The sequence below is a fragment of the Venturia canescens genome, chromosome 6 (genome assembly GCF_019457755.1).
Source record: "Venturia canescens isolate UGA chromosome 6, ASM1945775v1, whole genome shotgun sequence".
NCBI classification, from domain to species: Eukaryota; Metazoa; Arthropoda; class Insecta; order Hymenoptera; family Ichneumonidae; genus Venturia; species Venturia canescens.
The window spans coordinates 13,504,183-13,516,686 of record NC_057426.1 but is presented as its reverse complement, the minus strand read 5'-3'; the positions used below and the strand labels follow the sequence as shown (position 1 = coordinate 13,516,686).

Here is a 12,504-nt window from a genome sequence, read left to right as displayed (position 1 = left end):
CTTAGTGCACGATTCTGACGTACGATGGAGGGACCTATCGGTTCGTAGCGTTCGTAGTAGCAACGGTCGTAAGGCGGCGTTGAATTCGCATCCGTTGTCAATAACGGACACCAACATGAAGGTATATGGGTGCGTTGGTATGAGTAAAGGTGTTGCATGTTTGTGTGTATGTTCCCCGGCAGAAAGCTAACGTCCAAAGAAGAGCGGGTGCGCGGCGATCGAGAGACAACGGTATAAAGCGAGCGAATTCGCCGAAAGGTACCGACTCGTTTTTTCTCTCTCTAGCGTATAGAGAGACGAGAAAATTGTGGTGTCCGGCGAAGGAGTTAAATAGACGCACACGGTGTCGGTTGGACCGCGATTGTTCGATCGAGAAACACGACGTCAAATCCGGGATAAGAAAAATTGAAGTACCTAACAACTGAAAACAAAAAGGGATAGGGGGTTTGTAGAAAAGGTCGGGCGTGCCTTTTTTCCGAGGAATAAAATAAAATATCGAAGGAAACGGTTTTTGCGCGCTCGCGCACACCCCGTGTGTACCATTTGTGTTGAACGTGTTTGTGCGTGTGTGTTGTTTCATATATGTATGTACGCGATTTTCTCGCGGCTTGGTTAGGAGAGTTCGCCCTGTGTGTGAGAGAGAGAGAGGACTCGGGAGGAATATAACACGCGCGCGCGAGAGGGGAACAACGAGGTTCGGGACTGGAGGATTTTTGAATCATCACGCATTCGTAACTGTCAACGGTCTTTGGGAGGAGATTTTTGCAAATTGTGTGTGCTCGCCGGTTATACATACATGCGTGTTGCATATATACTTTTAAATATAACTAATATGTGCATAAAAAATCACATATATACATATGAATAAAAATCTCCCTTTACATTCCGCGTGTGCTTCGTTGCTCAGCTGAGTTTCACATTTGGTGCTTTTTTCACCATTTTTTTTCTATTTATTTCATTTATTTTCTCGAGTTACCGAAATTGACGGATACGCTAGGCCGTTCACCGCGCGAGTGTATCCAAGACACATAGACACGAGGAAACAACACCAGTTTCCGCTCGCCAACCGGAAGAAGCAAGAGAATTAAAAAACGCGTAGAAATTATCCATTTTCCGGCCTTTTTTTGACGATTCCATCTTCCCTCCTGCCACCTCGCGCGGAGTTTTTCCCTGCCAAACCCCCGAAAACAACCTCTACACCTCTTCCATGATCGCGGTGATTTTATCGCCGTGGGAATAATTTAATAAATGACCATGGATGGCATGTGCAACATCCCTACGGGCACGAGCATAAACATCAAAAGGACCGACGGTTAGTTCTATTTTATTCCGTATTTTATACTTTTCATTTTACTAATCATTTTTCTCCACGTCAATTTTTTCCGGAGCTTTACCTATCGACTTTCCCTCGCGGTTCCGTTTCATTCGTTCGATTTTCCGAACGCATAACCTTAATTCGAACTTTTCATACGAGAAATAATGCTTCGAATAAACTTGGAATCGCGCCAGAAGATTTTTTTTTACATACAAAACGTGAATATCTTGCAAAAATATCGAACCAATTGATACAACATATTAATCAGCTTCATTATATTATCGCGTACGAATACGAAGTCTGCAAACGTTCCATGCTCCACCTCGTGCGAACTGTACAACAGAGCACCATTATTATAACTATTATTTTATTCTTAAATTGTGATTATTATTTATCATTATGTTTACTACTCTTATTATTGTTTTCGCTCTGTTATTACTTCGGAAATTCTACGTAGAAACGAAAGTAGAAACGGGGTTTGTTCGGTAGGACTCTTGCTTTATAGGATTTTCTTAGTCCACTGCTCCGTGGCTCTCCCTGGAACTGTAGGCCTCTCTCTGGCTGTATGGGTACTCACTCGCGCGTGGGCTATCCAAACGCCATGACCGGCTTCAACCGGTTTTTCATATACGAATCCCGCTCTCTTTCTCTAACTTTTATCTTCTCAGTCTTCCTTTCTTGCGATCGCCGATCATTCCCATATTCGGAAAATTTTCTCATCCGCCTCCAAAATGATTGGACGGTTTCATTTGTTGCCAATTATCACAGATTTCCATACACTCCCGCCAATTCTTTTCGCAAACGTTATTATTCGGTTTTCCGGAAAAAATATCGCAAAATATCCCAAATATTTCGCTCAGAGTAGAATCTTCGGCATTGTTGAAATTTCGTTGGCTAGGCATTTTGGAATATTCGCAACGACGCTGGTTGTCCCTCAAAAGTTGAAGAGTGACCTTGGAATTCGAGACTTATATTAAAGCTTCAGTCCAAACAACGTTCTCTGTGTTTATATTCATTTCGACGCTTTCTCGATGTTTTTTCTCATCGGTTCGGAATACAGGGAAAAAGTCAAGGATCTGTTAGAAATGCTGGCGTGAAACACGGTTCTCGCTTGCCGTTATAAAACCTCGTTAGGAACGTATTAAATGCGTTAAATGAACCCTGCGAATTTCAGCAGGAGAGTAATAGCATCGAGGTCTCTAAAAAATGTTTTCTAAAAAAAACGAGTTTTTGTCGAGATAAGATCATGAAAACTATCGTCCTAATTGGCTGGTTAATTACTCGCAGGGTATGAAAATTAATTTATGCAATTCCGGTGAATTTTTTATGAATTCAAACCATTTCGATGTCTTTCTTGAAGATTAAAAATGCAAAAGACCCTCTTGAAGTATCACCAAACAAAATAATATGAGCTCGAAGAGAAGAATTAGAAAATTCTCTCGAAAAGTTAACAACAAACTGTGAAAATCTATTTTCACTCGATATTCGTGCTGCAACCGTAATTCAAGACACATCAGCCTCCCGAATCATCAAAGGATTTATGGTGAAGCAGAACTGCACGAAAGCAGAGCCTTAGGTGTCGGAGGGAGAGTGAGCATAATTGATCTCCTCGGTATTTGCCAGCTGCGAACAATGGCGTAGCCCTTCGCTTCTTCCACGAGCTTTATTGCACACCCCCAATAAGTTTGTTTACTAAGTTACACTAATGCGGTCTTTTGTGTTCTCAGCATTAGCTTCTTGACATCTTCATTATTTATTTAATATTCCACTCGCTCTGCCACGTGGTTGGCGGACAAATAAATTCTGCCAAGTTTATCGAAATTATGCGATCACATCGTTTCGACGTTGTCTTTCGAATTTTTCTTCCTTTCCTGCCTCCTCGATTTATATTGATTTTTTCAAGTTCATATTTTATTAGCAATTCTCCACAACACACGGAGTTCGTCATCTAACTCCCATTGACCAATTTCGCGGCTTACCGGCTATTATAGGAAAAACAGAAATCGTACAAGCGCAGCCTTGGTGAAAAGCGGCTTAGAAAGAGCGAATTCATAGGTAAACAAAGGGGAAAAAGATATTATTCGGATATTAGGAAAATTTATAAACACTGACACGTTTCTCGTTTTTTCAAAATCTATGATGACTCAACGAAACGCGAAATTGCGGACTTTCTAATTGCAGCGCATAAACGTTCGAGTAACAAGCGAAAATATTCGAGGTGGTTATTCGACGTGAAAAAAAAAAAAAGAAAAAAATCATTGCGATAGAAATGCGCAATTCTACGGGAATAGAAAACTCAAGAGAGGGAAAAAAACAATCCGTAAGCGAACGAGGCGAAGAAAATGATGTCAATGTCACGTGATCTTCGAATAAGGCTAAATACGATGCAAAAAAATGATCGAGCCGACTCTTTCGAGCGGATTTTATTTTTGTATTTACAAATGCCTAAAGGATCGTTGTCCGAATGGAGAATCCGCAAGGGCTCCGTACGATGGGGAAAAAAATTCACAAATCGATAATCGACGCTGACTCGTCACGAACGATGGTTCGAGAGATGACAGTTTGGGGCGGTCGGGGCAATGGGGATCACTCAAGGGTCATTATTTACCAACTCGCACAATAAATTATTGTATGAACTCATCGGTAATGTCAGTAGAATTTTGAGAGGGCAACGCGGGTCACTCTACTATATTCGATCAATCAAACGAATGAATTTTTTTTTCATCTTTTTCATTGTCCCAGTTTTTAACAAATCTTTGAAATAAATGGGAGAATTAAAATTTTGACGAGTGGTGAGTATTCGACGAATTTCGCACAGTTGTTGTTTTTTCTTTTTTTTTTTTTTTTTTTTTAACCGAGATGCGAATCCTCTCTGCTCTCGTAATTATAACAAGGTCGAAATAAATTGCATTTCCGAGGCTCCCAGGGCTCGTATCGAATTAAGCTTTGAGTTCGGACTTTATAAGATAATCGGTAACGATTTTATTTACTGCTTCGTAAAGCCGAATGACTCAGAGCGTTTGCCAAGAAAGGAGAGGGTTTCCTAGTGACCCCCTCCCGTCATTTTACCATGCTCTTCCATACCACACGCTCGTATACGAACGCATGGGAGCAGCTTTCAAAAAGAGTTTTTTTTCGTTGATTTGCCTTCTTAATAATAATATTATTATTAATATATATTATATATTATTATAAATAATAAATACAATATAATAAAATTAATAAATTCACGGAAAATGAATGTTCTGTGAATATTATCAATTGTACTATTTGCTTATTACTGATTCATCATTCGTGTCGTTGAAAATAATGGAAAATTCAATTTCGAAAGCTTCGGGAAGCTAGTTCGAAGCTATTCTGCTAAACGACGCTGAAGTTTCCAACGTTGGAGTCCAACGAAATGAACGAAAAAAACGTTTGTAATTCACCAATTTTTTATTTCACGAATCGTTGGTGCAGCTTGAAAAACTACGAAATGCAAATTTGGCAGGGAACAAAATAGGAGAATTACTGGAATTATTGGAGAGTTTTTTCGATCATTTCGTTGGACTCCAACGTTGGAAACTTCAGCGTCATTTCTGCTAAAGCATCTTTTTGAGCTCGATAAAGTCTCAACGTAATTCGTTGAGCAATGGAAAATCATCGCCCTCGAAAGACTTGTGAAAAAGAAACCAGCAAAAAAATGGTCAGGGAATTCATAGATAAAATACGAAGGAAAATTGAACCGGCAGGAAGGTTGGTAAGATCGATCTTGTCTATGAGGGAATCTCTCAGATCGTGAGTGAGCAAAAGAGGCCTTTTCACGTGTGTGCGATGAAATTGAAATTTTGCGTGGGGGTCACGAGTCCGACGCAGTAATCACTGCTATATTTATACGACGTTCAATCGTCAACGTTGATCGCAAATATTCCATTAAAATATTGTCTCTCGCATGAATAATGTGACAAAAATTCCAACCATTTTCCCACCTTCTCTTCTTTTTACGATTTTTTTCAATCTAGGCCTCGTGCGAAAGCGACTCTCACAAAAGTATTCTTGCCCATTTTTCGTCTCTCGCACGAATTATTTAACGACGATCGATGAAATCTCATCGAGCGTTTCTTCGGTGCGAATAAATGAGTTAAAGTTCGTACTTCGTTTTCGTAATTGTTGCAAATCGTTGGAGCGAATTTTCGACTTTTTCAGTCCAATGCGCAGTTAATGTCGTCAAACTTTTGAAATGATTTTTTATCAGCTCCCCCTCGGAGATCGTCCCTCTTCTATAAATTCAATAATTTTAATCGCAACGCGTATATACATTTCAATTACAAAATGACTGCGACGCAGCGAGCCGTGCACGCACGCACTTGATTTTGCTGAAGTTCACGTGCGGTAGAATCGTTACGACATTTATGCACATAGGAGTGGCTTCAAAAGTTTTCTGCGCCCAAGTTTCGACAAGAGCGTTGCGAGTCGAACGTTGGAGAAAATATAATGGAAACAGAGCAGACCTTAATTGTGCGTGCGCGCCGAGAAAAATTAGAATATACTTTCTTTGCACGCCTCGAAATCGAACAAAACCGATGAACTTACTCGAAAGAACATTTCAATGAATCGCGAGAAAACATTTCGTACAAAATTATTGCTCCTTGTCTTTTTCGTTAAAACAAATGATCATAAATTATATATTCGCGTCCTTGATAAAACATGCTGCTATCCACTCGTGCTTCTTTTCCGGGTAAGCGCAGTCGAAATCGATACCCGCGGGGCTCATGCTACACTCGAGTTTACGGAAATGCACCAAGTGCATTGCGAAATAAAATTTCATTCTTCCGATAAAAATAAATAATTGGTAATAAGAAAAATGGAAATAAAAAAAACTTCAAATTGCCGATAGACTTTGGATTTTTGATAAAAACGGTGCTATTCGTACAACACCTTAAATTCACAATTTCGATAAATGGAATCTTACTTATTAAGATTCGTACCAATGTAAAATTTCACTCAAATTGATCGTATGGGAAAACCAGTTTCCACCACGTTTGTAAATAAAGTTATCGGAATTGGCACTGTCCCGATTTCTTTTTGGCTTTTCTCTTGTCATTCTGTAGGAGGTTCATTTATGGGACTCTCGCAGGCAATTCGGATCTATTTCTGTCCTTGCTCTATTTAAACCACGCAAATATCTAGAGCTCTCTTTCTCTCTCTCTCTCTCTGTACGAAAAGTACCTAAGAATAGCGGAGGAATGATTCGAGCAGGTTTCTCATGTGTTCCTCGCTTTGGAATAACGACCGCAATTGTTCAATATATTTCATAGAAATTTATTTTGTCGATATTTAAATGCTTTTATCCACGGTTTCGTTCGCGTGGTAATTTGAAAAACTTTGCCAAAAGTAGATGACGCTGAAATTTGCAACGTTGGAGTCCAACGAAATGATAAAAAAAGCTCTCCAATAATTCTAGTAATTCTCCAATTTCGTTCCCTGTCGAATTTATAATTTGTAGTTTTCCAACCTGCATCGATACTTCGTGAAATAAACAAATTGGTGAATTACAAACGTTTTTTTTCCTTCATTTTGTTGGACTCCAACGTTGCAAACTTCAGCATCGTAAAAGTAGCCTGTCTTGCTCTCCGTCTTTTCAACTAATTCTATCGCACGGAGAAAAATATTTTCTAAAACTATCTAGAAATTACGACGCTGGAGCTTGGAGAGCGTTGGAGTCCAACGAAAAGAACGAAAAAAAGATTTGTACTTCGCCAATTTTTAATTTCACGAATCGTTGGTGTGAAGGTTGAAAAAGTACGAATTGCAAATTCGACACGGAACAAAATTGAAGATTAGCTGGAATTATTCGAGTTTTTTAATATTATTTTGTTGGACTCCAACGTTGCAGACTTCAGCGTCATTAGCAAACTCTGGATAAATTTGCTGTTTTTTTGTGAAGCTTATGCGATCTTCAGACACTATAAAAAACATAAGTAGCACAGTCAAATTGGCCGATTTTCATGGCAAAGTTTCGGTAGTGAATTTTTATTTTTTTTTTTTTTTTCTAGGAAAAGAACATCGAATTTCGATAAAGGGCATTTTTTTCTGTCATACCAAAAATTTCAATCATAAATATAAACATTCGCAATTCGAAATTTATAAAATAGTTATCGTCTTTCCCAATTTCGCCTGATATTTTCAACGCTAAACGCAATCACACACAAGACACAGTCATTTTTACAAAAGATTTTTCTCCGTGTATGCTAAAAATGAAGTAGATTGGTTGCTTAGTTAGTGCGCGAAGAGTGACAAACAAACAAACAAACAGACAAACACACTTTTGCCTTTATAATATTGGTTAGGACTTTTGCACAGCGAAGCAGTCGCGTCAATGAAATTCGCTCTGTAGGAATCTCATAAAACATCGTGATTGGCGAGATCTCGCTTGATAATTACGAGGAAGAGAGATAAATCGAGTAGTCCTTGCGTCCAAAAGTAACGCACCGTTTGCTCTTCGCCGTCAAGTTGGACACGTGGGCGTTGCTCCCATATAAGGATTCCTACACTTCGAAAGAGGCTCTCTCACCTTGTAATAATATCAGAGTCGATTCTTTCGATCTTGTCGTCTATCGCTCGTTTCTCAATGCTTATCTCCCTCTTTTGAATACTGGACACAAGTCGATCGTTATTTATCATCGTGCATGTCGTTCGGATCGCTCGTTTTTATCCATGACGCGGGTATTAACTTAAAAACGAATTCGTTATGATATATTATAAAAATCAAGCGCAGCTGAAAGCGCTTCGCGATTCTTTGGTCGCTGAAAAATCTTTGGAATTCTAAAAAGTAAACGAAAAAGTTGCACATTCCGAAAAACGGTTTCGTGTTTCTCGGATTTGCGATATTCAAACGTCACCGGATGAATGGAACGATGGAAAAAATTCTCTTTCGATTATATAAATATTTCATTGTTAGCTACGGCTCGGGAGAGAAATTAACGTGAACAAATGACACGAAAGATGAAAAACACGTGTGGAGGCTAATTTTTCTCGACGCCCTCGTGTCTCGCGCTCGTTCAGCTTCCTGGTTCGATCTGTGCAGCATTTCTTCACGAGAGAAAGAGTAGACGGACTGCAGTCGTGACTTTTCCATGCTGCAAAAATTTTATCTCCGCTTATATATTTATTCTTTTACTTTTTTTCTTCGTTAATCCATTCACCTCAAGTGGCGACCGCATTGTCTCAGCGCGGCTCTCGATTCTCGAGACTTGCACATGCAATGCTTGTCTGTGTTCGTGTCTCTTTTGATCCACATGCTCTCCTCTCTTTCCTTCACTTTGCTTCGACGGACTCGTTCGAGTTGCATTCTCGCTGATGAGGAGTCCGAGCCCCTTCGACTTAATATTTATTTGCAGGAAACGGTCGCAGCACAGCTTCGCAATTCGATATTTTCACGTGTTCTGTGCCCCTTATTTTTACCCCATATGCGTGTCAGATTTTATTAATTCACAGTGAAAAAAGAAATTCACAGTAAAAAAGAGACAACTGTACTTTTTATAAACGACGAATCGTTCAGTCCGATGAGCGACAAAAGTGGCTCCATTTGGCGAATCTGTCAATGGAATAAGGCGGCCGAAATCGGCGATGCTCGATTCAATCCAACACACACTTGAAGTCTTGAAAATATTACGGATATCATTCTATGGATTACAACCTGCAAGTTTTTTCTGTCGGGATAATGAAAAAGCAAGAATAATACCGCAAAAGTTTGATTATTTTTTAGAGGTTTGAAAATCGTTTCCCATCGTTTTTATGATGCGAAAAAACGCAATATATAGTATACAAAAATTATTAATAATAAAGCAACCAAAAGAATGATGTTTTCAATATTAAAACAAGTCCTTTGGAGGATGCTTTTGGGGAGTGCGACGTTGTCACAGAATTTTTTTGCACAACTTCTTTTATTCGATGAAGCAGAAAAATACTTAATAAGAAAGCTGCTTACTGCTGTACGATAAAAAGCGTAAATATTTCGAGATGAAGGTAGATGGACAACGTGATCTTTGCACCAACTATATTTTCCGAAAATTCCAAAAGACGAAACTTACTTTAAAGTCATAATTTTATTATTTTAGAAATATATAATCGGTAGAGAATCAACATTTTTACACAATTTTATTATTTAAAAAACGTTTGATGTCACACTGTCAGTTTTGTTTACAAATATGAATAAATATGAATAAAATAATATATTATGAAGTGTTAAAAATTAAAGTTAAAAAATAAACGATAAAAAAGTTAACCGGGATAAAAATGGTCGTTTTGTAAAAACGTGGCGAAGCAAACGAACGACAAAATATAACCAAAAGGACGAACTGACGTCACATGTCAACACATATCGAATGCAGCGTTGCCAAGCGTTACCAATCCATTGGTCGTGTAATCTGAATGATTTCCCATCAGATATTTCTTAATATTTCAGCCGATTTTCAACGGTAAGAGTCAAAGACTAAAATACGTATGTGATCTTGATATCTTTGCGAAATCTTGGATATACCTAATGAAAAAATTCAATAACTTTTCACGTGTGTACGATTTTCACATGCCGGAGTGATAAGTCTCAGACAAAAGTCGATATTCAATCATTAGGGAAGTTGATGCGATATATATAGGACATGATACGAAAAATACATTAGATTTTATTATTCCAAATGAATGAATTGAAAATTTACGTGAATCTTCTTGAACAGCGCTCAATTATGTGTGAAAAATTTGGAGAGGTTTCACCGCCTGGTAATCGAGATATTCATTGTTGAAAATGACAAGGTTAAACATGGGCTCTTATGGAAGCTTTCAAAAAATTGCTAACTTCAGCAATAAATATCTCAGTTTCACGACGGTGAATCATCGGCATATCCCGCCAGAAGTTTAAAATACTGTCTTAAGCTTTCTGTTTTAAAAATTTTTATGTGCAAAGTTGGAAAATAGTTTCAACATAAGATACGCTTCAACCTCCTTAATTTTCTGCTAAACTACATATGGTATTTTTGTCTACAGAGAATGTTATCGCGCGTTATCTTGGATAGCGAATTATTCACCCGTTTACATTGAAAGTTGCATTTGAGCTACCATCGCGATATTTTGACTGCCTTGTTTCATTTGCCTATTATACTGATTTGTGAAATAAAAAACCTCGTTCATAGAATAGTATCCAAAATTTTTTCAAGACTCCAACACCCTTTAAGGGTGTGTTCCATAGCACGATTCCGACTCTTTCACTTTTTTGGGTTCTATCATCAATTCCTCAAATAAAAAACCTCATTTAACGTTTAATTTGCGATTTTTTTTCCTATCGATGCAAACTTCAGAATCAAAGAATGCCAATATTGCGAGATCTTTCACACAAGATTTCGATACGTGTCTGCCTCTCTCGATTCGACACCCACGAACAAACGAAAGTACGAAAACTCTAAAGTTTCGTTTGTATCCAAGGCGAGACGTTGCTTAGATCCTTTTCATTTCGCCCACGTGGGCTTGGCCGGCCAAGCAACCGGTACAATCACCGATCGTTGCAACATACACGAATCACAAAGATTCTCAAGGCAGTATGACTTTTAATATTTATTCATCAATCAATGGTCCACGCTTGCAAATATGAATAATCGCGTGCAGAATTCAATGCCTCGTTCTCCCGCATCTAAAACCTCAATTTTCTTGCCGATTCATTCAATTTATTTGATATCGGAGTATCGTTCCTTTTTGTCGAAAAAAATGTATTTTATTTCAAAATTACGAATGCATCATTGCTTACTTTCATTTTTTTCTCCAAACCCCTCTTCTATTAGTGATATTAAATAATTACAGAATGCAATTCACATTCACAGTCTCTCGAATAATAAGAACCAAAAAAAATGCACCATTTTAGCAGTACCGGAGCAAATTGCCCCAAAAATTTGTCGACGAAAAGTATTTGGACTGGAGTAAAAAATACGATTTCGAGTTTCGAGCAAATACAAAACCGTGATCGTACTGATTGATCGGTAAAAGAAACGCGGTGCTCGTCAACTGGCGCCCCGAACGATCGTTCCACGAACTATTTGGGCGAAGCTCTCCCGTTCTTGCAGCGAGCAAAATATCTTATGGTCGATCTGAGAGTCTGAAAAGGAAAACGTACAAATGAGCCACGAGACTGATCCGATGGGGGGCTCGCTTTTTAAATTTGAGCGTTAAATAGATCGAGACAAATGCTTCAAACGGGCGTAACGAGGTGAAAAAGATAAAAATTACATTCTCAATTGTTTTCGTTGAATGTAGCAGTGACCCGACCTCAGGACTTGGCTCGTTATGCAATTTCTCGGTGCAGCTTCGCCAGTAACGTTTGAAGAATAAAGGTCAAGGGTGCCCCGGCGCGAACCGGGGAAAAAAGGTGTCACGTCTCGAGTAAGGAAAGATTTCGCAGTGCCTTAAAAGGATCGAGTCAGAGACAGGTGTAAAACGTTCGTCTGAATTCATTTATTTATCTTTATTTCTCTCAAAGTCGAGACCGAAACTATTAACGTCCACGAAGAAGAGGAAAGAGCTCTTACTCGTTGAGCGCCTTAAATCGAAGTCTAGAACTTTGACGCAATGAGAAATTGCAAGTTTCTGCGAATCTTCAATTCGAAGAGATTCCAAAAGCCTCACAGAAAGTCAGCTTCGTATTCGTTTGAAAATACCTCACACAAAAAATCGAAAAACTTGGCCTAATTTTCAGCAATTTCAGAGCACATATTTTAAAAAATTTCTATACCAGCAAACATTTAAAAGCCAACTGAAATTGGACGGCAAAGCTCTTTCTCGCAGAGCCTCAACTACAAACAAAATCGGAGCATTTTCCCACGAAAACACGAACGAGGTTAACTCTTAATTCGCTGGCACTTGAATCCTCGTCCAAACAGAGAGGAAACTCGCGTGGCGCAAACTCGGCAGAGTGTGCTTCATCTCTGCCTCGTCGTCACACGTGCGCCGCTCCTCGCTCTACATGTGTTTTGCATATTCTCCTCCCCTAATAAATTTCATATAACTATACCTTCCCGCTGCATTCTGTATGGCGAGTGTTAAATTCTCCGGCAAAATGTACGCAGTGTATCGATTCTGGCATCTCTCACTTACATTTTCTTTATGCCTTTGTACCACACTCGCGTTACGTAAGGAATACAACAGGCTTGAATATATACGGAGCTCGT

The 12,504-nt window shown here is 38.8% G+C and overlaps 1 protein-coding gene across 3 annotated transcripts in view; it reads left to right on the top strand.

The window, feature by feature from the left end:
• Positions 1-182: 182 nt before the first annotated feature.
• Positions 183-12,504, top strand: part of Klp10A (kinesin-like protein 10A) — a 31,607-nt gene continuing 19,285 nt past the window's right edge. For 2 of the 3 annotated variants that reach the window (XM_043422555.1, XM_043422556.1), the window contains exon 1: positions 183-1,312. In XM_043422555.1, coding sequence (XP_043278490.1) covers positions 1,249-1,312 — 64 coding nt within the window. In that variant the 5' untranslated portion in view covers positions 183-1,248. The remainder of the gene's footprint in view (positions 1,313-12,504) is intronic. The other variant, XM_043422560.1, reaches the window with a different exon arrangement.